This window comes from Carettochelys insculpta, chromosome 24 (genome assembly GCF_033958435.1).
Source record: "Carettochelys insculpta isolate YL-2023 chromosome 24, ASM3395843v1, whole genome shotgun sequence".
Classification (NCBI taxonomy): Eukaryota; Metazoa; Chordata; order Testudines; family Carettochelyidae; genus Carettochelys; species Carettochelys insculpta.
The window spans coordinates 5575405-5599859 of record NC_134160.1 but is presented as its reverse complement, the minus strand read 5'-3'; the positions used below and the strand labels follow the sequence as shown (position 1 = coordinate 5599859).

Here is a 24455-nt window from a genome sequence, read left to right as displayed (position 1 = left end):
GTGAGCCTCCCCTGCAGCCCCCGCCTGGGGCCATGCTCTGCGCCCTGCAGTCCACGACCAGGAGAGGGGCTGGCCAGCCACCTCCACAGCCCAGGCCGCTCTCCTGGTTCGGCCGTCTGTGATACGTCATCTTGTTCCCCCCGTCCGGCCCAGAACCGTTTCTGGTTATTCGGCGAGAGATGCGGGTGCGGCGGCATCCTCGGGCTAATTGAATGGCGCTTGGCTAACAGCAGCCGCCCGCTGGGGCTTGTCCCAGGCATACAGGGCTCAGGGGAAGAAGGACAAACAGGCACCAGAAATGCGGAGGAATACCCTCCTGGTGGTATCGCCCGGGGGCCCGATTCTCTCTCGCACGGTGCCAATCCGGAGTGACTTCACGCACGCGAGTAGCCACACCCGTGTAGATGCAACGGGCCTCCTCCAACCCTGCCCTTGGCCCAAGGTTTCGCACCCGTGCAAAAGGCCTCGTGGCACTCCTTTCGCACGGGGGGAGATGGTGAGCTCACAAATGACGCGGGCCGAGCTCTGCCTCGTAAATCTGGCAGCGCGGTGCAGAAGTGGGGCTCAGTGTGAGACCCAAGCCAGCTCACAACTTCCCCAAGGCAGAAGGGAGCAGGGAGAGGACTGTTCAGCTGCAATCCAAGCCCTGGCGTGACTGGCTTGTGCCATGTGCACCTAGAGCTGAGCCCCGAGCATGGGCAGCCAGGCTCTCCCATCCAAACCCGGCGCCTTCTCCCTCTTCCATCTCCAAGAGGCACTTCCCGAGCAGAGCCCTTAGAAGGAGGAGGTTGTTGAAGCTCGTGAGCTGTGCGCCCTGCCTCTCTGCAGGAGCTCGCGTGCTTGGGTCACCCGACGGACGTTAAGCTTCCCCGTCTTCCTCCGTGCAAGAAGGGGCAGGGCTCTTTGGCCTGGATTTCAGCATTGCAGCGCCTAATGGATTTAGGACCCTCAGGCTCCTTTCTAGAAGGGGATTAGGCACTTAGGAGTTCAAGTCCCTTTGGTCGATTTAGAGCTAAATCCCTTTAGCAGTCTGGGCTTGAATGCCGCTCGGGAAGGCAGCACTGAACGGCTCCGGGATCCAGAGCCTGGTCCAATGCAGGTCGGTGTGGGAGCAGCGGTGTTGGCCTACCTGGGAGGAGCCTGCTGGGTCTCTCCATGCCCCCCTGGGGGGAGCTGGCGCCCTTTTGGCAGCCTTGGCAGAGAGGCCCCAAACCAGCTGGACTGCCACGGTTGTGCCATCCTACTGGCACCGCCAGGTGTGACCGGCAGGATCTCTCCAGCGGCGCCGCAGTGAGGGCAGGCGGAAGGCACTTGGTTTTCCTAGCGCTGTGGACACTGGCTGTGCCCCCGGAGCACCAACCCTGGGGCTCCTCCAGCTCCGTTGGGAAGAGCCGCTGTTCTTTCTCAGCAGCGCCCGCCCCGGCGATTGGCCCTGGCGCGTGTCTGTCTCACCCTCTGCAATGCTGGAGTTTTCCCCAGGCACCCAAACCAGGGCACGTTGTGTCAAACAGAGCTATGTACAGCCCCAGAGCCAGGGGGTTCTCCCCTCTCAGGCACCAAACCCACCACTTCACTTGCCACCCTGGCCAGCGAGAAGTCAGTGGCACAAGCCATTCTCTGGCTCACTCCAGCATCCCTTGTGCCACAACCCGTCCCCTCCTCGCACCGATGCGAGGGTCTGAAAACCAGTCTCACCAAATCCACACGGGTTCTTCCAGTCCCAAAGGAGCAGCCACGTTCCCAGGTCAATGGAGATCTCAGATCCCACCCAAAAGAGCACGCTGGGCCTGTCCTTTGGAATGAGAATGTTTATTAATCAAAAGAAAGAGTCGGGGGAGAGTAAAATCATTAATGCAATTAAATTTCAGACCCCTGTCACAAAGTTCTTGGGGCAGGTTCGCAGCAGAGGAGCAGGCTGCTATCTTGGCAGGCTCTGGAGTACGTCCTTTGTTAGGATGGGTCGGCCATTCTCCTGGGCTCTGCGTAGCCGAGATGTTCCTGAAGTGAGGAGCTGGAGTGAAGGCAGATGGAGGAACTCTCGGGGTCACCTTTATACCCTGGCCCATGTGGAGGGAATTCCATTGGTCCACCCTGGGTGGAAGCACCCGTCTGTGTCCTCTTGGGCAAGCTGCCATTGTGTGTCTGCTCACGGGTGGACTGGAAGCAAGTTTGGCTTCACCAGACCTGGAACCTTTCACAAGAAGTCCCAGAGACGGAAATTTCAGCTACAAGCCCAGAGCCAATACATACAACTCCCCATGTGAAAACGATTTAAAGGCAGCAGCCTCAGTGACTCATCAGCTTTCCTGAGACGCCTCCTGTGGCCCAGGGTTTGGTGCAAACCGAGGACGGTGGTTGCAATAATGTTTTGCGCGTTTGTTTTCGAATCCAATAACACTGCACCCCCGTCCCTCCCTCTCCCCGCCCAGGGCGTCGCTGTGGAGCTCCTGCGTGGTTCTGCCCCTGCTGGCGCTCACCTGGATGTCGGCCGTGCTCGCCATGACCGACCGGCGCTCCATCCTCTTCCAGGTCCTCTTCGCCGTCTTCAACTCAGTGCAGGGCTTCGTCATCATCACGGTGCACTGCTTCCTGCGCCGAGAGGTGGGGCCCGGCTGCAAGCCCTGCGCTTCCCTGCCCTGCTCCGCCCTGCCCTGCTCTGCTCCACCCTGCCCTGCTCCATGCCGCCCCACCCTGCCATCAGGGCACACATGCAGCCAAGTTGTTCTAACTCCTGTCTGAGCAGGGACTGGGCTCCCATCCCTCCTCCCTCTCCACCCGTGGCTCAGCCTGCCTCTAGACGTGCACATGTAGATTTGCACGTGCGACCGCCCGGCCTTGCACACGTGGGAGCCTGCACTACTGGGTGTCACGCCTTGTGCAGCAAAAGGTGCTCCCTGGGCCTGACCCCAGAGCCGTCCCTCAGCAGCCGCAGCATGCGCAGCTGTGTAGGGCACCACTGGATCTGGGGTACCACTTAGCCCCGTGCTCGCCCATGTACATCGAGCACAGCCGGAGGACAATGCTGCCTCAAGCAGCTCCGGTTCCCTGGCCTCCCGTCTGCCTGCTTCCTGGCCCAATCTTCCAGCCCCTCAGCCTTCCCCGCTCATACACACACTGTGCCCACAGCCCCAATGGCCAAATCCCCCAGTCCTGCACCCACTGCTCTGGCTGCTTCCCAGCCTGCAGCTCCGGTGGGGCACTGCTCCCCCATCCACCGCCTCCCTGCCCTGCGCCTGCCCCCGAGCCCGAGCACAGCCCTGCCATGGCAGAGTTGCCGCCCTGCTCCCCAGCCCAGAAGGTTCAGGTGCTCAGGCTGCATAGGGCACCCGAAGATCTAGGATGGCCTCCGTGGAACCAGGCGCCCGTTGTTGCCAGGGCGGGGGCTGGCTTGGCCTCCTGTGCAAAGCCGTGGTGGGAGTGCAGGGGCAGGGTGGTGGGAAGGAGGCCCTTGGTGTGCAGCGTGCGACTTGCTGTTGTGGAGGCAGCCAGCCAAACACCTGCCTCGCGTAACCCGGCTGCGGGCAGCTGTGACAGCCCAGCCCAGAGTGGAACGCAGCCTGCTGGTGCTGCCCAGCTCCGGGGGTGGGCGGGGATGGATTTCTGCCCATCCTCCCTCCCTCCGGAGAGCACTGTGTCCTTCCCAGCCTGTCCCTCTGCGGCCCGGATCTCCCTCTTCCCCGCTGCGCTGTGAGCGGCAGCTCTGTCAACCCAGCCTGAGAGCGAGGTCCTTCTTTGCGAGCTTCCAGCCCAGCCGGTCACCAGCCAGGAGCTCCGAACGGCTCTGTCCTTGTGACCGCCTGGGGAGGTTACCCGCAGCAGCCTCCTGGTGGAATACCAAGCCGGGCAGGGGGTCAGGGTTTATAGAGTCTAGTAAAGAGGCGTCTCTGAAGAGATGAGGCTGGTCTATAAATACCTGCAAGGGAGCAGCTCCCCCGGCAGCAGGAGCTGTGTGGTGTCTGGGTGGAGGGCGAGCTGGCTAGCTCGTGGCTGGTGGAAGGGTCCCACCCAGGCACTGGTGCTCCACAGTGGGGCGTGGGAAAGGTGCTTATGGCATTGCAGGGCAGAGGTGACACAAGGGCAGGGGAGGGAGAGGCGGCTCTGCGGTGGCCCGGGGATGAAATTCCCCCTGGGTAGGGGGAATACAGGGGGCGCTGCCTTTGCACTAGGTCAGTGGCCTGCGGGCAAACCTCCACTCCCCCAGAGCTCCAGCTGGCACTGGGTTGTCAAGCCCGGCCCAGGGTCCCGGCTGCCCCTCTCCCCAGTTACTGTCTAGCACCAGGCTGGGCGCAGAGGGGCAGACCCAGGCAGGCAATGAGGCTTGGCGGGTGGATCTTGGCAGGGCACCGGGGTTGGCTGGGGACAGGGGGGATCTGGCAGAGGGTGAGGATTGGCCAGATGGGGCAGCAACCACAGCCCCTGCCTCACCAGGTGCAGGACGTGGTAAAGTGCCAGATGGGCGTGTGCAAGAGCAACGAGAATGAGAACTCGCCCGACTCCTGCAAGAACGGCCAGCTGCAGATCATGGTGAGTGAACGATCGGCCGGGAGCGCAGGGCCAGGGCCGGGCAGCTTGGGAGGAGTGGGCAGCGCAGGGGCTGGCCTGGGGTGGTACAGGGTGAACAGATAGCAGAAGACCTGGGCAGGGGTGACCCGGGGTGGGCAGATTCTGTGGGGCAAATGGGCGGCCCAGGGCCGGGGCTGTGGTGGAATGGGGTGAGCAGACACCGGGGGACCGGGTCCAGGCAACTGTGCAGCTGTGTTCCCTCTAAGCTGTGCACCTGGGCAGTTGCCCAAGAGAGAGTCAGGTGCCACCCAGCTGATTAGCAGAGTGTCCACAGCTGGCAGCCTGTGTTTCTATTGGTGGTGTTCGTCTGCACATGCCTCGGTGCACAGAACAAGATTTATTCCACCCATGGATGGAAAAAGTTATCAGGAACCCTGCTGGGCAGCCTGGGGCCCATGCAGACTGGCCAGGCTAGCGCAGCTGGAGCAATGGGAACCCTGCGGCCCTGGCGGTGGGGTAGCTCAGCCTGGCCACGCGATGCACTCGCCCTCAGCCCAGGTGGGCTTGGACTCAGTGGCTGGCCAGCGTGGTTACACTGTGAGTGTGCATTGGTCTGGGAGTCAGCCCTCCTGGCTGCAGTGCAGACGGACCCCCGAAGCCCTGCTGCATGGCTCCTTCAGCCCCGCTCGCTGCCTGCGGTGCATTAATCCCTCTGGGTCTCCCTCCTGCCCCTTTTCTCTGTTCTTATAGACAGACTTTGAAAAGGACGTTGACCTGGCGTGTCAGACAGGTGAGGCCCGGGTCTGCTCCCGGGGGCAGGGCTTGGGAGGGGGACGTGGGAGGACAGGGCCCCAGAGCTGCACACCCCTTTAAGCAAGAAGGGGAGGGCCTTATTAAGGGGGAGGAGCTAAGTGGAGCTGTGCCAGCGGGGTGCTGTGGGGTAACAGCCGGGTATTAATACCACTTAAAGCAGAGCCAGCCCCCTCCAGGAACCCCAGGGGTGGGCAGATATATTGCACATTGCCTGTCGGCGGCTGAGCCGTGTCCGCCTCCTCTCGCCATCCCACTAGTCCTTTTCAAGGAGGTGAACGCGTGCAACCCCGCCACCATCACAGGCGCCTTGTCGCGCATCTCCCTGGACGGCGACGAGGACCCCAAGCTCCACCCCGGCTCCGAGGGCAGCCTGGGCTTCTCCAGCCTGCCCGGGAACATCCCTCCCACCAGCATCCTGGTGCAGGTGCCCAAACTGGCGCACAAGGGGCTGAACGAGCTCAGCGACCCGCCTGCCAAGGACGTCAACCTGGACAGCCGGGGGCCCGTCTACCTGTGCACGGACAGCAACCTGCGGCAGGCGGATTACGGCTGGATGCAGCCGCCGGAGCCGGCGCTGGAGAGCGACTACATGGTGCTGCCCCGCCGGACGGTGAGCCTCAAGCCCTTCGGCCGGGACGAGGGCAAGCTGAACATCAAGGTGGAGGAGGCGGCGCGCGTGGGCAAAGGGCACCGGGCGGCTGAGGCGGAGGCCTACCCCGGCTTCGTCTCGGTGGACCGCATCAATGTGAACTTGAACCAGCCCTACAGCACGGTGAAGCACCCCTACAGCCTGCAGTTCAAGCAGCACCCCACCGTGCGGCAGATCCTGGCCTCAGAGCTCACAGAGCGCAGCCGCACCATGCCCCGCACTGTGCCAGGCTCCGCCATGAAAGTGGGGTCGCTCGAGGTGAGCTCCCCCTCCCCTCCCCCGCCCCGGGCCAAGAGGCTGCCGCTCCTGGGGGGAGGGAAGAGCAGGAGGGTGCGTGCGTGCAAGGGACTGCACAAGTGTGTGTTTGTGCAAGTGAATGCACGTGTGCCAGTGGGTGTTTGAGTGCACAGGAGGGATGCGCATGCCCAAGGCAGCAGCGAGCACATGAGAGGGACAGCGGACGGTTGAGCAAATGCTATGACCGCATGCACGCGTGTGCGAGGCCACAAGCAGAGGGGTGTGAGCATGGGTGTGTGCACAGCGCTCTCTCTCCTGCAGGGCCTGTGAAGCTGCGTCTCAGGGCTGCTTGTGCTGTGAGGTGCCAGGGACCTGGGATCTGTTTGTGCCCAGGACTGTCTCCCTCCCACCCCGGCACATCTGTGCGGTGACCAGCTTGGAGCCGTCGCTTGCCAGCTCTGGGGCATCTCACCCCTTGGGAGGAGCCAGGGTGCTGCACTTGTGGGATTTCCCTTCCCTTTAGCTCAGTCCTTTTCCCAACTTCCCGCTGCACCCAGGGGAGCCTTCCCCTGGCTGGGCCCCGCCCCCGCCCGCTGTCACCCCGTGGCCAGCAGCCCACTCTGGGAATAGTGTGTATTAATTAACTGCTGGCTGTGAAGTTCCAGGGGGATGTTTGCACACCCTGTGTCCGTGTGACACGTCGAAAGGGTGGCGAAGGGTTTGCTGTTGGGGGCAGGGTCCATTGGGAGTCTCTTCCCGGCTCCGCCACTCGTTTCTGCACCAGTCACGTTGCTACGCCGTGCCTCAGTTTACCCCACTGCAAGCTGGGGATGAGGCTTCTGGACTGGCTGGGGAGATTTAGTTAGCAGTTGGCCGGTGCTTGGACTTCCTCCGGTGACAGGTGTTAGTCACCGGTTAGTATCACTTTAACCTTCTTGGTGACAGAGCCCGAACATTCCCCTGCTGGATTCTCTTCTAAAGCAGATCCAATCTGGGGCCTTCCCAGGCGCCAAACATCCCTCCCAGTTGCTCATAAGGAATCACAAAGCCCCGAGGGCTGGAAGGATCCTCACCCCAACAAGATGCTACTGCTGTGGCCCGACACTTGGGGCTCTCAACTGGGTGGTGGGAACTCTGGCTCTGATTCCCAGGATGCAATGGGGGGGCGAGTCCCTAAGTCCCAGCGCTATCATGGGGCAACAGCCCACCGTTACCCACGTCCTAGGGGGGTTGGAAGGCAAAGTGCATTCAAAGATGGACAGGCGCTATAGTAACGGTTGCCATGGCAGTGGTACCCACCCCCTAAGACTTTGGGCATCACAGGTGTCAGCTAGGCTGTGTGGCTAACTACCATATGCAAAGGAAGGTAGGGGAGGAGCCTAGATAGCACAGCGGGGAAGGTCCATCCCTGCAGACAAGGGCAGAGGGAGTCACTGTCCCACCAAGAGGGGAAGTTTTTGCTGCCCTCCACTCCTGGGACCGAGCTCTCACCAGCGGGGGTCTCCTGCTGCAGGCAGGGAGAACAGCGTCCCCTTTGGGCAGGTCTAAACTAGTCTCTTTCTCCTGGCCTCCGGGCTGGGCCGGGCCGCGACGTGGGCCCTTCCCCACCCATGCCGGATAAACCAATAAAGATCTTTCTCTTTCCCACTCTCCCTGGCTCGGCTTGGCCGGCGCGTCTCTTTCACCCCCAGAGGAAGAGGTTACGATACTCCGACCTGGATTTCGAGGTAAGCGCCATCGCCGCCTGCGCTCTCGGGGCAGCATTTCCCTGGCGGGCGCCGCCCTGCCCCAAGCAGCCAGGGGCATCGAGGCGGCTGGTGCTTGGTCTCCACCAAGAGATGGGGGCTGGGGAGGAGCCCAGCAAGGAGTTCACTTGAACTTGGGAAATCAAATCTCCTTATTTGTTTCCCTCGCACGCCGCAGCCCTGCCTGATTTGAGCAGACGCTGATGGAAGAGAAGCTGAGCTCCAAGGCCTTTTATACCAGGCAATAAAAAGCACTCACGGCTGATTAAAACGCCAGCGGGGTGCTGGGAATATTTTAGCCGGGTTCATGGGGAGAGCTGCTGCCTCCAATCAGGCACTGTCGCTTCAGGGGAGTAATTTACGCCCTGCGATTTGGACTCACTGCACACATGTGACTGTTCCCATCTGCTGGGTGCGGGGCAGGGAGTCCCAAGGGTGGGGGGCACTGGAGCGCCTCTGGCCACCCCGGTGCCAAGGAGTGTCAGCCACACGCCAGCGAGAACTACCGTTTTGCGTGGGCCCGGCGGCAATCCAGCGCGCGAGCTGCCCCTGCTGGAGCGAGCCAAGTTGCAGCTGTTGTTCCCGTAGCAGGGGGTGGGCCGGGGGCCGGGAGGGTGCTGCGTCTCAAGGAACGGCGCTGACGAGGCTGCGTACGTCCCCCCCCCTCTGCCTTTGCAGAAAGTCATGCACACGAGGAAGCGCCACTCCGAACTCTATCACGAGCTGAACCAGAAATTCCACACGATGGACCGGTACCGGGCGCCGGCCACCAATGCTTCCAAGGTAGGGCCGGGGGGGCAGCTCTGGTCCCACAGCCCCACAGAGCAGCAGGCGGGGTGGGCCCAGGGATGCGTTGCCGACCTGGGCAGCTGCCAGTGGCTGTCCGTGGTGGAAGCCCTCGGCTGTGGCCCCCTGTTCGTGCGAGACGGCAGACCCCAGTCTGCACCGTGCTGCCAACTGTACCTGGCTGGTGCACGGTGAGCTGTGCCGTCCGGCACCCCCTGCTGGGGGAAGCTGGGGCTGGTGTCCCTGGGAGCTCCCCACAGACAGCGATTCCGCCCCTCTCCCTGCAGCGGCCCTGCAGGGGGGATGAAGCCTGAGGCTTCCCAAGCCCCGATGCCCCAGGCCAGGGGCCAAAGGGAAGCCCAAGGGGTTGGCCCTGCAGGAGGGGAGACTGTAACCTGAGCCCCGCTGCCCAGGGGTGAACCCTTGGGCTTGGAACTCAGACTTGGACACTGGTCCCAACAAGTCCCACGCCGGCCTTCCACCCCCTGTGGGGCCCCGACCCCAGCTGGAGAGCCAGGGCTCTGCTCAGCCAGCGCTCCCAGGCCATTGCGTTCGGGGAGGCCGGGATGCAGGGCTGGGGTGTTTTTCTGGAGCAGGCTCGCCCCGGTCCCTCCCTCTCCCTCAGCCGGAGGGACCCCGTCGGGCTGGGCTTAGGCAGAGGGTCCAGTCGAGAGGTGGCTATTGTGCTTCACAGCCGCCCCTCTCCCCAGGCGGGGGGGACTCCCTGGGGGCTTGTCCCACCTGCCAGGCACCTGCTGCGGGGAGTAGCCGGTGGCCTGGGGCCGAGCCGAGGGGAGCGGGTGGTGTTTGGGGCATCTGACGCCCGCTGCCTGTCCTGTGTCTCCCCAGAGAGAGAAGCGGTGGAGCGTCTCCTCGGGCGCCGGGGAAAAGAACACGTCCAGCGTAAGTGTCTGGCCATCCCCGTCGCGCGTCCGGCTGCCCCACTCCCGTCCCTGGGCCAGGGCGCTCGCGCTCAGCTGCTGCCCTCGGACCCTGTCCTAGGGACCCCGGCATGTCATCATCCCCATCCTCGGCCTCGCTCCGTCCCGTGCGGAGGAAGGCCTCCCATGGCACTGCCGCCCGCGACCCCCTCAGCCGCCCTCCTCGCCAGTGTCCTGTGCCCTCACCCCTCCCAGGCCGTCCTGCCACTGCCAGGCTTGCTCCTTCATCTCGTGTGCGTCGCCCCCGGCCGGCTCTGGGGCACCCCCCGGCCTGTGTGCCAATCCTTAGGCACAGCCCCCCCATCTGCCTGCCCTGCCCGAGGGTGTTCCGCCGGGGCTGCCCACCTGCCCCCCAGCACGCCCCTGTCCTGTCTATCCCTCCGGCCTGGCCAGGCCTCCCGTCCAGGCAGCGCAGGGGGCAGGGCAGGGTGGAGCACTTTCCAGCCCCCTCCTGCCCGGCCCTGGCTCCCGGGGCTGCGTGAAGGGGGAGCAAGACGTCCCGCTGGCAGCCTTTTGCTCCCTCTCTGCCGGGGCCGTGCTGCCTGCCGGGGCTGCCATGCGGTGCACGCTTGGGTCAGCCCTAGGCAGAGCCCTTACACCGGCCGCGTCCAGGTTCCCGCCCGGTCCAAAGCCCCTTCGCACTCCCAGGCTGGCATAGGGGGCTGCCCTCCCACCCCCCGCACTTCACTGCCAGGCTGAGTAGCCAAACTCTCCTAGTCCGACCGTATCACAGGCGGTGCCAGAGACCCGGCTGGCCAGCCCCAGGGTGGGCGAGCGGGGACCCCTTTCCCCACCAGGCCTGGGGGGAAGCGAAGCCCCAGAGGGACCAGCCCTGTGGCTCTGTCCCCTCTGAGCTGCTTCTCCTGCCTCCGCCCTTCCTAGGAGGTGACCAGGGCCGAGGAGCAGCAGCAGAAGCAGAGGAGCTGGAGCACCCTCAAGTCCATGACGCTGAGCTCGCTGCCCCCCAAGCGGCGGGACACGCTGGAGCTGCACTGCGCCAGCTGGGAGCCCCCCCGCCTGAGCCTGGAGGTGGTGGAAGGGGACTTCCAGACGGAGGTGTGAGCTGGGCGGAGCCACGCCCGGCCCCGGCGAATCAGAGGAAAGGACCAGAGGATTTTGGTTCCCTGGGGTGGGAGTTTGTCCTCCTTCGGCCGTGGGACTCGGCTCCCTCTGCCGGGCGGGCCCCCGCCCCCGCACCTCGACCTCCCTGCGCCTTTTCTTGTGGGTTTTCTTTTCTCTCCCCTCCTGCCGTCCCCACCGAGGGGACGCGCCCACCAGGAGACACACCCACCCCCACGGATCTAGGGGCACACGCCCGGGACATGGGACACGCACGCGCACGCCGGCCGGCCTCCCGCCCGCTCCCGCCCTGCCCGGCCGGCTGCGGGCGCTGGCGGGCCCTGACTTCTGGGCAGTGCTGCTGTGGGCACAGGGGTGCCGGCGCCGAACTCTTTTGTACCTGGGCATCTCTTCACACAGGGCACCGTGTGCACCTGGGAACGACGCCCCTGTCCCTCGAAGCCGCCCCACCTCCTGCCCGCCGGACCCTGTGCTGCTCCTCCGATTGTCCTTCCCCTTCTGACCTCCGCTTGTCCTGCTCCCCCAGGCGGGACGGGGCTCTCTCCCGCCTTGGGAGGGGCCCTCCCTTCCCTGCTCCCCCTTTTCCGTCCCGGGGGCAGGCGCTGTCTTTGTTGCAAATAAAAGTTCACTCTGTGGATCTTGGCTGCCGGGGGGAACTGGCCTCCTTTGCAGGGCAAGGGGCAGAGTCTGCTGGGCTCAGGGATGGGGTCATCGCCTGCAGGGCAGCACTGGGCTCGGCGCAGGGCTGGAGTGGGTGCTGCTGCTGCTGCCACGAGAATCCTTCCTGCACCTTGCCAGCGTTATGCAGTGCCAGGTGAGCCTGGGGGGAAGCAGAGCCCCAGGCAGCCAATTCCTGCTGCTTGGGTGGAGAGAGCCTGCATATGCCCCTGGCCTGTGACCCAGCCGGGGGTGCCCCTGCTGCTGCCTCAGGCTGCTCTGCATTGCCCCGTGAGCCAGGTTGTCCTTCATTATGGCCAAATTGATTTTATAGCCCTCCAGGTGCCTTCCCCGGTGCGCTACCCAGCTGGAGAGGTTAGCCACAGTCTTCCCCAAGGCCCGGGGGCAGCTGCTTTGACAGCCTGTTTCTTTGGTTTTGGTTTCATGTCCTTACCGAATGGTTCAAGCCCCTTGCGAGCAGGATCAAGAGCATCCCTCCTCTGGCAAGAATCTTGTCCCCATTGGTAGGGGCCCCATTCCACTACCCATTTAGCAAGGAGAGGGGGCTCTTCAGCGAACACCCACCCCTGCTGGTCCCAGGGCTGGGTTTCCATTCCCTCCTGTTGCTTCAGGCTGAGCATTTTACCCGCTGTCCCAGTGCCACCTGTCTGCTGCTCTTGCTGTGTTAGGCTAGATCAGTTCAATCCAAACCACCTTTGGCTGCCCGTATTCTCCACCAACTTTCCCGAACAGGAATTGGGTAAAGGGGTGTGTGTCCCTGAAGTGCAGGAGGGAGAAAGACATTTGTGTGGGTAACACCCACCCCAGTCTCTCCCTCTGTAAAGTCGCAAGGGCTGGCGTAGGAAGGGGAGGTGCCCTGGCGCTCTGCAGAGAGGGTGGCAGGTGCTTTCTGCAGGCCTAGCCTGGCAGGAAACGAGTGTGCCCTTGTAGCCGCCGTCCCTTTGCAGTTGTCTAGGCTGGGGCTCAATCTAGGCTGCCCAGGTGCATCCAGCCCCGGCTGGGGAGGGTGGGCGTGAGGGTCGTGCTGGATGTGCCATTGGACGCGCCAAAGGGGAGAGTGAGGCAACCCCCAGCTTCCCGGGGCATGGAGCTCTGTTGGGGGAAACGGGGGCAGAGGGATGCTGTCCTTGACGCCCCACTCCTGCCCCACCGGAGCCCCATTGTGGGATGCCCCCCAGCATGGCCAGTGAGCTGTGAGCGCATTGCTTCCTTCGCAGGAGTGCTGCCCCAAGGCTGGCCAGGAGCAGGAAAGCTGGTGCGTCCAGTGCTGGGCTGGGGCCCTGCTGCTGTTAGGTGGGGGCAGTGGGGCTGGTGCCGCCTGGGGGGGGGGAGGGCACCCCCTGCTGAATCGTCAGTTGCACCTGCACCTGCACCAGCCAGCACTGCCCTGGAGCTCGGGGCTCAGTGCTGACAGGAGAGCGCCCCCCAACTGAGCCTTCGCCCCTCAGTGCAGCACTGTGGGGCAGGGGGCATTGGGGGTCAGGCCTGACCCGGGGGTGGGGGAGTGCCCCTCAGCCCCAGCCCGCTCCCTGCAGCACGGGCGAGGTTCCCTTGTGCCACAGCCTCCCCACCTGCTTTCCGAGGCGTGGGGGGGGAGACGCTCGCGGGCTGGTGGGGTGTAACGGCGGTATTGTCATACGAGGAACACGGAAGCCCCCCTGCAGCGTTGGTGCTGGGCGGGATGGGGGAGGGCTCAGCCCTGCCTCACACCCTCCTTCCCTCTGGTACCGGGGGGGGCTGTGCGCCACCCCCGACTCCTCCGCCGTCCCCTTTGCTGGGTTGTGGAGCGCAGCAGCTGGGCTGGGTGACACAGAGCTGAAGCTATTGCTGCTGGCTGGGACAGCAGGCAGCGCAGGCCCCAGGGCTGTGTCTGTCACCTCCCGGAACCACTGATTTTCTCCTTGCTGTGAAGTGCTCCTATTCTGGGCCGGGGAGAGGCAACACCTCCTGGGGCGGCTGAACACGGGGACCTTCCGTCTGCCCTCGCTCTAGGGCTGCAGATCCTATGGGTTCATGGGCACTGGGGGGTCACCCTGGAGCCACTCGTTAGCATATCTCATCTGCATGAGGTGATGAGCCCTCCTGGTCCTGGGGCAAGCCAGGCAGCTGTTGGATAGGTGGGGAAACTGAGGCAGAAAGTAGCAACTTGCAAGGGGGCCACGTGGAGGCAATGGCCAAGCCGGGCCCAGCACCCTGACCTGTGTCTTTCCCACATGGCCAACTGGGCAAGCTGAGCGCGGAGGGTGTGTGTGTGGGGGGGGGTTCATGCTCCCCACTGCTGGCGCGTGGCGGCCCCAGGGCCCCATCGCCTGCAGCGGGCACAGGAGACAGGAGCAGCTGCTCTTCGTGTTGCTGGCTGCCTGCGCACACCCACATTCCCCTCACTGGTCCCACTCCACTGCCGCTTGCAGTTTCAGGGGCCAGAATGAGCTGGCTTCATGGCCCCCCTTCCGCCCCCGCCCCCGGCGCATTTGCTCTGTGACTGGCCGTGGTGCGGGCTGGCACCGAAGGGGCACAGTAGCAGTCAGCCACTGTGCAGCTCTGCTCCCAGAAGGGCTTTTCCGCCCCACCGGCGGCCCCACTCGGCAGCAGCCTCTGTTGTCTGCGAAGCCGCTGCTGGCACCTGGCAGGGGAAGACGGCTGCAAGGCTGCCCGTCGTGCACATGCTGGGCTCAAGCCACCTTCCCCACGCCAGCTGCAAGCCCGGGCAACGAGCCCGGAGCGGGGCAGGTCTGTGGGGCGGCATGAAACGGAGGTGAATGGGCTCAGGGCGGGCGAGGGCCTTGGGGGTGCTCAGCTCTGCAGTGCTGCATGCAAGGAGCACAAACGTGCAAGGTGAGGGCTGTGGCTGGGGGTACTAGGTCCTGGCAGGGATGGGGGTGGGGATTGCGGCTGAGCCCCACGCTATGGGGTTGAGCCCTTTGCTACGTCTCCAGCAGCAGGGCAATCGCCATGGGCATGGTCTTAAACCTACATGGGCCTTTCTGGGGTTCCCTGCGGGTGCTGGGCTGTTTGCACCCCTGAAGATGCATGTTCCTGGTGGTGTCATGTGATTGCTCCATCCACACCCAGCCGGCGCCCCCCAGGGAGGGTGAGGCAGGGCAACGCACCACCCAGCTCAGAAGTGGGGTGAGCACAGGCCCCAGCCCCAGGAACACCCGGTCCCAGCCCCCTCAGGGGGGTCACCCCCACGGCTGTGCCATTCCCCAGTGGTGCAAGGGGGAAATAGCCTGGCCCTGGCTCACCAGCTCCCATTGCAGCGTCCAGGATGGCTGCGAGGTGCCCGGCCCAAGCCCTGCATCATGGAAGCAGTGCCCAGAACTCTGCCCCTCCCCTGGGGGCTGAGCCCGAGGAGGCTGCCCTGTGCAGGGGAACCCGCTGGCTGATTGGGGCCTGGGGGTGCAGGGCATGGAGGTCAGGGAGAAGGGGGTCAGATGGGGAACATGCTGTGGGTGCAGTGCCTGGACTTGGAGTCTCTGAGTGGCTGTTCCTGGGGGCTGGGGGCTCTGGAGAAAGGTTATTTCAAAGGCGTTGGGCCCTTTGCCCTGCCTAAATCCCAGGGGAAGGCGGCTGGGGACCTCAAACTGGACAGCGCTTGTGTCTGCACCCAGCAGCCCTCTCTGCCCTGCCCTTCCACTCTCTGGGCCAGTAACTGGTTCTAACAGGGCCCTGTTCACCAATGTCACCCACCCAGGGCATCGCCAGTACAATGGGCCGGGTGGCCATGGAGTCCAGCTGCCGCTACAGGTAGCCATGCTAAATCTCCCCGCATGCACTGCAGTGACACAAGTAGTCCTCCCAGTGGTGGCCCATAATGCACTGGCAGCCAGTGTTCCCTGTAAGCGGCTGCCCAGGAGGGAGTCAGGTGATTAGCAAAGCAGCCACAGCCAGCAGCCCTCCAGAGCCACACCCCCACACGGAGACCCTCCGGCCCCAGAGCTGTAGATGCGCTGCTGTCCCTTGAAGGCTGTTGGCTGGTCTCTGACCTCAGGTCCACTGGGGTGAATCAGATCTGACTGCCTCAAAGCCAGCTGAGCCACCCTCCCCTGACAGTGCAGCTGCACAGCACCCCAGGCTTGCCCACCTGTGCCTTTTAAATAGGGTGGGTAGCCCTCCCTGCCCTTCCTAGCCAATAGGGTCAAAGGAGCTGCCAGTTTTCATTTTCTATTGGTGGACTGCTCCAAGCTCCACCCTAGCAGGTGGAGCTAGTGCTGGCAGTGTCTATAAAAGGGCAGAAGTTACCCATCCTTCCCGGAAGGCGTGTGCTGAGCAAGTTGTGTCTGGAGAGTGCCTTGGGCGCCAGCCAGCGGGAGCCAGGGAAATGCTCCAGCGGAGCAGCTAGGCTGGGTGTAAGATGCAGGTAAGTCAGCGGTTGGGCTGGAAGTGCAGGAGAAGTTTCCTGCCAGGTGAGGTAGGAGGGGAGGACAGGCTGCAGTAGCTGCTGCTGGCTGAGCTGGTGCACCAGGCCTGGACTCCATTCCCCTGGGAGCTCCCTGCCTGGTTCACCTCTTGCGGGGGCTGCCTGCAACTCCTCCAGTGTCTCTATTGTCCTTCCCCTGGTTTTTCCCTCCTCAGGGGCTGTGTGCTGTGCCCCATTTGCGAGTTTCCCTCGGCCTGGCTGGCCTCCTACCCAAGTCCCCCCCCCATGTCAGACATTCAATGTGCCCCCTACCATGGCCCCCCCCCCGCCCTTACTCCATGATACCAGGCTCTGTGCATGTCTGTCTCCCTCCGCTCTCCCATAGCGAGGTCCCCTTGGGCCACGCCCTGCCGAAGCCTGATATCTGTGGGTGCATCCACCTGCCCCACATCAATGTGGTTTGACTCAGACGGGCCCTTGAAATGCTGGCACTGCGCCAGAGCTGTCGTGCCAGCCGAGCCCAGAGCCGTCCTCGACGCAAGGCCTGCCCGGGCATGGGAGGGCTTAGCCTGATGCTGTGAGCATCCATCTGAGCCCCGGGAATCTCTGAGGGATTCTTCCTGTTGGGGCCCTGCCCATCGCCATCTTCTGTGCCCTTGGGCTGGTCGCTGGCCTGCCTCAGTTTCCCCATTAGCAAAAAGTGTGCCATGCTGCCCGCGCCCGCATGTCTGTGGAGAACGGGGCAGGGCAGCTCTCTGCGGCTTAGAGAGGTCAGAAGCGCATTGAGGTCTGCAGCCACCAGCCGACCTCGTGGGAAATGGAGCATGTAGAATAAGCCAGTTGTTGCTGTCCTGCCTCTGGGTGGGTGGGAGCAAGAGGCAATGTGGGTGGCACTTGCTGGGTGGGACATAAGCAGGCATCTAGCTGAGAGCTTTGGGCCTCTAGCGGCACCGGCACCACCCCCGCCCCGACCTGCTTGTGGAGCCGGTTTTAGGCACAATTCCCTGCGTGCATCTGGAGTGCCGGGCATGGCGGTGCTGCCCCAGGGAAACACCTGCCTGGGCATGTGCCCGCATGAGTCAAGCGGGGGGCCAGGACTCCTGGGTTCTAGCTCTGCTCCATCGGTGACTTTGGCCAGGGCACGTCACCTGACTGTGCCTCAGTTTCCCCACTATTAGCTGCCACAGTGATGCTTCGCTATCCCTCCGTGGTCACGAGTACCGTATAGCCCAGGATTGTGGTGCGCCTGCCACTACTCACTATCATTTCCCCTCTATGAATTGGGCGCGGGCCTCCAGCTCCAAGGGGGCCTTGATCTCAGACGCTTGGGAATGTTGGTGACTTGGTTGTATGCCCAGCCCTTGCTGATCAGCGCATTTGCACCCACAAAGGCTGGAAAAGCACTTGTTAAATAAAAAACAATTCAGATTAGGTCTCACTCTAGTTTGGTGCCTTATTCGGTTTCCATGTGTCATCCCTTTTTGCTGTGATGATGGCTGGAGGCCCTCACGCTGGGCGTGGCCAGGCCTCGCTGGACCGGGGAGAGAGCCTGCCAATGCTCAGCTAACCTGCGAAGCAGCTGGATAGGGGAACGCAAGGGTTAGGCTAGCTGCAGCTGGCAGTACCACCTCATAGGGCTGCACGTGGAAGGGCTCCTTGGTGCTTGCCCTAGGACCAGGGCTAGAGCAAAGGACATGGTCTGTTTCACTCTGGCTGGCCGAGACGGGAGACAGCTCATGCCAGCCTGGCTGAGCCATTACTTACGGCTTACGAAGGGTGGGTCTTGCGTCCCACCGCAGGTGGGTGCCTCTGGCTGAAATGGTGCTTGAGTCCTTTGTGCCCCCTTACAAACATTCCCCACTCAGCGTGATGGCCAAACACTGGTGAATTGCAGGGGCTTTTCTGCAGCAGTGGGGTACCGACTCCACGTGCCTCTGGGCTGAATCAAGCCGTAAGGGTCTCATTCTGCAGCTGAGGAAACTGAGGCACAGAGGGAGGGTTTGGTGGCCCAATCAAATCCTCAAGGCGAGTCAACTGCGGAACTGGCCATAGAACCCAGGAGTCCAGAGTCCCTGTCACGAGAGCTAAGGATGCTCCCCGGGCTGTTAGCAGTAATAGGGCTTTTATCCTCCCCCCGGTGGGGACCATCAGTCACACATTACAAGACAGACCCCTGAAAGCACTGACGGGTGCATGAAGTTACTTTCCCAGTGCAATGGGAAAGGCAGCCTGGCTCCCAGACAAAGCACGAGCTGCTGGTGCTGGGGGCTCCCATCTAGAATTCCCTCTAATTTTTTTCCCTGACAGGCTGGAATAAATTTTATGTGCACCACTGGTAGAAACGCTGTGGGCCCCCCGCTAATCAGTTGGGCAGCACCTGAATTTCTCCTGGGCAGCCGCCCAGGCACTCAGCTGCCAGAGAACCCTGCTCTGCATGGCTGAGCCAAGGTGCCAGGCAGCCCATCTGTCCTCAGTCAGGGACTCGTGAAAGATGGGTGGCAGGGTGGGGCTGGTGCCTGGTCACACAGCAGCAGTGGATTACTTTTCCAAGGGTGTCTGTGCAGGAAGGGGGCGCGGGGGCTTGGCTCCAATGTGCACCTACCAGGCGCTAGGGGTGTTGCTAGTGCATGCTGATTTCAGACACTAGCCAAACCTCCCCTCTGCTAAATGCAGGGACTTCCCGTGCTCCACCCCTGACGCTGCTGCCTTATTCTCAGCTCCCTGGTCCTCCCAGTGCAATGGGAGCCTAAGGAGCATCCCCACCCCACGCAGGCCCGATCGCATCCCCTGCAGAGCGGGGCCGTGGAGTGCTGACAAAAGGCCTGGAGCAGGGGGAGCAGTCGCCCAGCCAAGCACCACGGCAGTGCTAATTACCAAGGAAGCACAGGGCCCTGTCAGAGGACATGTTTCATTCACGAAGGAGCCGGGAGGGGTTCTCCCTTCGCTGGAGTTAATGCTCCTCCCTGAGAGGCTGGAGCTAGGCTGCCTGAAGAGTTCGTCCATCCCCATAGCGCTGTCTCTGCGGGAAATTAGTTCAGCCCAACGACCTAACTCAGCCGGGTGGGTTTCCCTGTTCCTGAAGAGCGCAGCAGGGTTCATCCAATTTCCTGATGTGGTGCTGCTCCCTGAGCAAGGACAATCCTGCTGCAAAGTGCTCTGGGCATGGCCCTGGTGGTGGACCCAGGGCTGATGCCAGCTGGGGAGACCCCTGCACGGGAGGAGGGAACACCCAGGGGCCCTGTTACAGTAGCAGGGCCATCAGTGGGCCCCACTTCTCATGGAATCCAGTCTCTGTGCTTCAGCCTGGGCCCATGCAGAAGGTGCCATGTGCCCTCTGCTCACCAGCTGGGGCTTTCCATGCCAGCCTGGCATCTCTGGAGCTGTCTAGCCAGAGCCTGGCTCAGCAGCAACATGCTCCTCCTCTCCCCAAGACATTAGAGTTAGCCGCTCCCTGCAGCTTGTGTAGTCTCTAGTACTTCCTGGGGATACCTGCCCTGCCCAGGGGGGTCGGAGACCTGCCAGAAGGGTTTCTTGGTCGCCCATCAGCTGGCTGTGCTTGGTAGGTGCTTCTGTTCCAGCCGCACCCACTTTGCCAGCCTGGAGCAAAAGGCCAAGTGTATGAACCGGGGCCAGGGCTAGTTCTGATCTCCAGCTCTGTGGCTGACAGGAGCTGCGGGGGACTTTGCCTGCTGGGAGATGGGGCTTGGCAACCCCAGAACTGACCCGGGCCAGCTGTCCTGAGGTCTCCAGAGCAGCTTCGGCAGCTCCCTGGAGAAATGTGTCTTCTGTGTGGGCAGGGGGGAGGGGGACCTGAGGTTCTACCCCCCCCCCCCCGCCTTCCCCCTCCGCAGCTCTCAGCTGCAGCGGGTCCCAGACTGATGCACAGGTCCCATCTCTGCAGGCCTCAGCTCTGGACTCCCCTCTGCCAGACAAACAAGCTCACTTCAGTGAGGCCCGGTTCTGGTCCAGGTGCCAGGATTTCAGAAGATACCCAACTGCAGTAGCCTCTAGGTGGGTTTGGCCAGCAGGCCTCTCTCTGAGCTGAGCCCTTGGGTGGCCGCCCAGGAGAGATTCAAATGCTGCCTGGCTGATTAGCAGAGTGCCCACAGGCGGGGGCAGCCAGTGTTTCTACTGGTGGTGCACACCCATGCATACCTGGGTGCATGAAATAAAATTTACTCCACATGAATGGAAAAAAAACACTAAAGAGAGCTCTGCCAGCCAGCCACCTGTACAGGGGTTAGCCCCATGGCCCTGGGCTGCAGCCTCTGCTGTTACAATCTCTCTTGCACAAAGTCAGGCTAACTTTGCTGGTTCAGCCCCTCAGCCAGCTCTCGGCCTGCCCCTCCTCCTCCATTCCTTTTTCCTCCCAGCATTTAACTTCCCATCTCCGGCCCCCCTTGCCCTAGGGCCCTTGCAGGGCTGGCAGTTCCCATCAAACCACAGAGCCAGGCTGAGTGCTGTGCCTGCCGAGCGCAGGTGTGGGTCACTGCCCAGGGAATGCACTGACCCCTCTCAAACTGCTGAGGAGTGAGCAGCTCCATCTCCGCTGTAATGGACAGGTCGGCTCTGGGGCGGGGGAGAGCCCTCAGCCCAGGTCCCGAACTAAAACATAAGTGCATTTTGTGCCTTGAGCTGCACTTGCATTGTTTAATATTGCAGAGGGGCTGGGAGTAGGAAGGGGTGAGCTGTCTGCAGCCAGCCCAGGCGTGCTGCTTGTGTTGGGCTCTTCCTTTTGAACAAAGTGAAGGGATTTGCCTGCAGAGCTGCAGGAGACCCTGGGAGGGAGGTCAACCTGCAGAGCCTCGCGCTACCCCAGTTGCCACGTGGAGGTGTCAGGAGCTGGCTCCAGTCACTGTAGTATCCGAGCATCTCACCATGGGCTCAGGGCTAAGTTACATGCCCAAGCCCCAGGCACCAGCTCTCTGAGCTCCCCTTGCCCTCAAATGCACAGTCTTGCTCACAGGAGCAGCTGACTAACTCTCCCCTCCTTGCACAAAGCTTCAGCTCTCAAAGACCCCTCCCCACACCCCTGGCTCCCTTCCAAACTCAGGAGGGTGCAGGCCACAGCTCTGTTGAGAGGGGGAAGGTAAACAGCCCATTAGAGAACCTGGCTGGTCCTTCCCTGGGTGGGAGGGGTAGATTCCCAACCCATCTTGGCTGCTGTGTTCTCCTGGCCTGGGGTGTCTTTGGAGACACCCAAGAGGTTTCCAGACTGGACAATGCCACAGCTGGGCTGGGGTTTGACTGCTTAATCTGCAGTGATCCTGAGAGCTCAGGTTCCCCCCAGTGTTCAGACAGGACCCCCATTGCTGCCCCATGGCCTGGGTAATGCTGCTCTGTGGTGGAAAGGGCACAACTCTGCTGACTTCAGCAAAGCCTAGCAAACGCCCCAGCCCAGTGTTGCTGCAGCTGCTTTTAACCCAATTAAGGCTGGCCCTTCGTTGGACCATTATCGCTTCACTTCCCAGCCAGGGCAAAGGGTCCCTGGGCTGAGGCTGTGCTAGTGGGAAGGAGCTGGGTGGTGACTTGTGCCATGTAAATAGCAGCCTGCTCACCATGGCTACCCACAGCCGGTTACGTGGTAATTAATCAGCTTGTAAACGAGTGACTTTGGAGAGAGGAGCTGGGGGCCTGGCACAGGCTGGGTCCAAGTGGCTGGCCGGAGCGACTCCCTGGAGGCGGGTTAGAGCCACGGAGCAGTTTGAAGGGGCGTCGCCAGCTGAGCCAACCGTGTCCAGTTTGTACTGGCAAAGAGACGCCCCAAGAGATCAGGTTGTGCCAGCATTGGGCGTGAAGTCTCTCTGCATCCAAGCCAGATTGGCAGGGGCTTGAGCTGTGGGTCCTGGGGCTGCTGCTGCAGAAGCTTCACCTTGGAGGGGAACTTTGTTCTCACAGGTCCCTGCCGCTTGTGTCCAGGCCGGTGGGTGGGCGGACAGGGAACGGAGCCTCCAAAACCATCCCAGCCTTCCGGGTTGCATTTCACCTGGCTGCTGCCCAAGGCTTGGTTAATTCCCTCCCTTCTGTGGAGGTGGGCATGGAGCTGCCGTAGGGAGGAGGACCCCAGTCTTGGGCAGTAAGTAGCCCTGTTGCTAAGCAACTTGCCCTGATTTGACCTTCTCTGTGGTGCCCCCAGACACCTCCTGTCTGACACCCCCCTTGGCGAGCTCTCTGGTAGATGTCAGGCCTGACAGGGGTTGGCCAAAGCAGAGGGCTCCCTAGTGGGGAGGGAGGGTTGGTCCCATGCTGCGGTTGCCTTTATCCATTTGTCATAGGAGTGTTTGGTTATTCAGTGTTCTTGATTGTCCTGGAGCTCAACTGTCTGCTTCCCACTACAGCTCCTACCCCACTTCCTGCCTGCTGCTCCAACCCGTCTCTAGTGCACATCCTTCAGGCTTGTAACAGGGCTCCAGGAATTGTGGCTTTGCCTGGTATCAGCCAGCGCCACCTTCCCAAGAAGTGTGACCCAGACGAGTGATCTGAGATCTGTCTTTGTACAAACCTTTGCCTGGTTCTCATGGACCAGAGAGGCTGGCAGGGCAGGGAAGCGTCTTTCCAAGCTCACTACTCAGGCAGGTCTCGCAAAAGTGCTTAGCTGAGATTGGCATCCTGGCTGGCACAGCTGCAGCTGTAGGACAACTCTGTCAGTGGGCATGGAGCCACCTTCCTTCTGCATCCCCACAGCCTGAGCATTGCATGCCCTCCCCTGTGCTGCATGCTCTGTCCTGCATCTCATAGGATACAGCTGGATTCAAAGAGGCCTTCCCAAGCTAAGCAGTGTCAGCTCTGTCCCTTGGATGGGACACAATGGGTGGAAATATGGGAGGTGGTTTTTTTTTTTTTGATCCACTTGGAAGCCTGGCCCCTGGATTCTCAAATGCCCCAGCCCAGCTGCAGGTCTGCGTGGCTCCAAGGGTTGGCTCAGGGCCCTCCTTTAGTTGGGTGTTACAGGCAGGAGCCGGAGGAGGCAGAGTTTCTATTGGCTGGTGTAATTTCCTTTCTTTGCAGTTTGGCTGCTGGTGCTCCTGGGTCATTCCAGCAGGGGAAGGGTCCCCATGTCTCCAGTGTGAGGCATGGAGGAGTCATGCCAAAGGGGAGAAGCAAGGCAGCCCCTTGGAGCCTGGGGATGGGGTATAAAACCCACACTGGCCCCTCTGGGGTTAATGACCTGCTGAGGGCCCAGAAGGGAGAGAGCCCACTGTGGTGGTGAGAGAAAAAAGAGGCCCTGACACTAGGCCACTAGTGGAGACTTGCCTGTGGGCACCAGGCTGGGCTGCAGCCCCCTGTGGCTCTTGGAAGCATGAGGGCCCTGCCCTGTGTTCATTCAGCTGGGTTTGGTTTCACCATGGAGGGCCAGTAGCCCTGCAAGAGGCGGGACTCAGTGGGGAGGCCCCTGTGGCTCTTGTGTCTGTGGGATTCCAGAGGAAGGGGAACTGCCAGAGGAGTGAGGCACAAGCGGAGGCCATCTCACTAGGGGTCATGCTTATTTTTGCCATTTGTGGGTGGAATAAATTTTATGTGCACCAAGACACATGGGCATGTGCACCACAAATAATATCACTGGCTGCCTGCTGTGGGCACTTCGCTAATCAGCTGGGCAGCACCAGAATCTCTCCTGGGCGGCTGCCCCAGTGCTCAGCTTGCAGGGAGCCCTCTCCCACAGCCTAACTCAACCTTGGAAAGGGAAAGTATCTCCTTGGGCTACACTGAGTTGTCCATTCAGACTCCTGTACCTCCAAAGGGCCAACCAGCATTCCAGGGGAAGGCTGGCGTCCACTCCCTGCCTAGCTCATCACAGCATAGAAACCCCCATGACACATGGAGGCAGAGGTGGCGTTAATGCAACCCAACACGGCAGGGCACTGGGGGTCACTCCCCCATGCTCCATCCCTCAGAGCTAGGAAACTTTGATCCATTAGTAAATGGCTTCTTGTGTGCAGCACCAACTCCTCCCAGCCTCCTGGGCTGTTTCCCAGACTTATTTATAAATCCAACTTCAACCAAGGAACCCACCCTGTCAGGCCTGATCAGTCTCTGGGAGCTGTGAATGGTACTTCACTGACCCAGAACTAATCCTAAGAGAAGAGAAAATTTCCATTAAGCCCTAAGTGCTCCTTTATTAAACATATTTATGCACTGATGAGTTTAGAGGCTGGAGTGAGAGAGGCAGTGGTTGTCTTTTTCCCTATGTTTCTTCATCCCTCAGGGACAGCCTGGGAAAATTCTAAACACGCCTTGGAGAGAGGCAGGTTGCCCCATGGCTCTGAGTGAGGAAACCCACCACCAAGACTTGCCGAGGCCTTCAAGTGCTGATGGCCAACTGGGCTCTTGGGCCAAGATGACAGAGTTGCTTCTGATACTGAAGGCCCAACATAGAGGGAGGCTGTCTCAGCGAGCTGTTGTAGCAATAAGAACTCGGATGAGGACAAGATAAAGTATCTACAGAGATTTCCAAACATGGGTCACCATTAGATTGTCTGAGGATCACCAGCTGGGCAGCTCTGAGCTGAGCTGCATGTGGCTCTTTAAGGAGCCATTTGCAGGTGCTGCTGCTGTTCACTTCTCTGGCTCCCTGTCCCTGCCCTGCTGCACTGAAATAAAGCTCAGGTTAATTGGTTTACTGGCCAGTGGGAGCAGTGACACTCATGTGGGGAAGGTCTGGT

The 24455-nt window shown here is 61.8% G+C and overlaps 1 protein-coding gene across 1 annotated transcript in view; it reads left to right on the top strand.

Annotated features, from left to right (window-relative positions):
- Window positions 1-10870, top strand: part of ADGRB2 (adhesion G protein-coupled receptor B2) — a 70918-nt gene extending 60048 nt beyond the window's left edge. Inside the window, exons 24-31 of the mRNA XM_074976124.1 lie at window positions 2430-2601; window positions 4429-4524; window positions 5254-5293; window positions 5574-6223; window positions 7894-7929; window positions 8626-8730; window positions 9583-9636; window positions 10557-10870. Coding sequence (XP_074832225.1) covers window positions 2430-2601; window positions 4429-4524; window positions 5254-5293; window positions 5574-6223; window positions 7894-7929; window positions 8626-8730; window positions 9583-9636; window positions 10557-10736 — 1333 coding nt within the window. The 3' untranslated portion in view covers window positions 10737-10870. The remainder of the gene's footprint in view (window positions 1-2429; window positions 2602-4428; window positions 4525-5253; window positions 5294-5573; window positions 6224-7893; window positions 7930-8625; window positions 8731-9582; window positions 9637-10556) is intronic.
- The last annotated feature ends 13585 nt before the right edge of the window (window positions 10871-24455 follow it).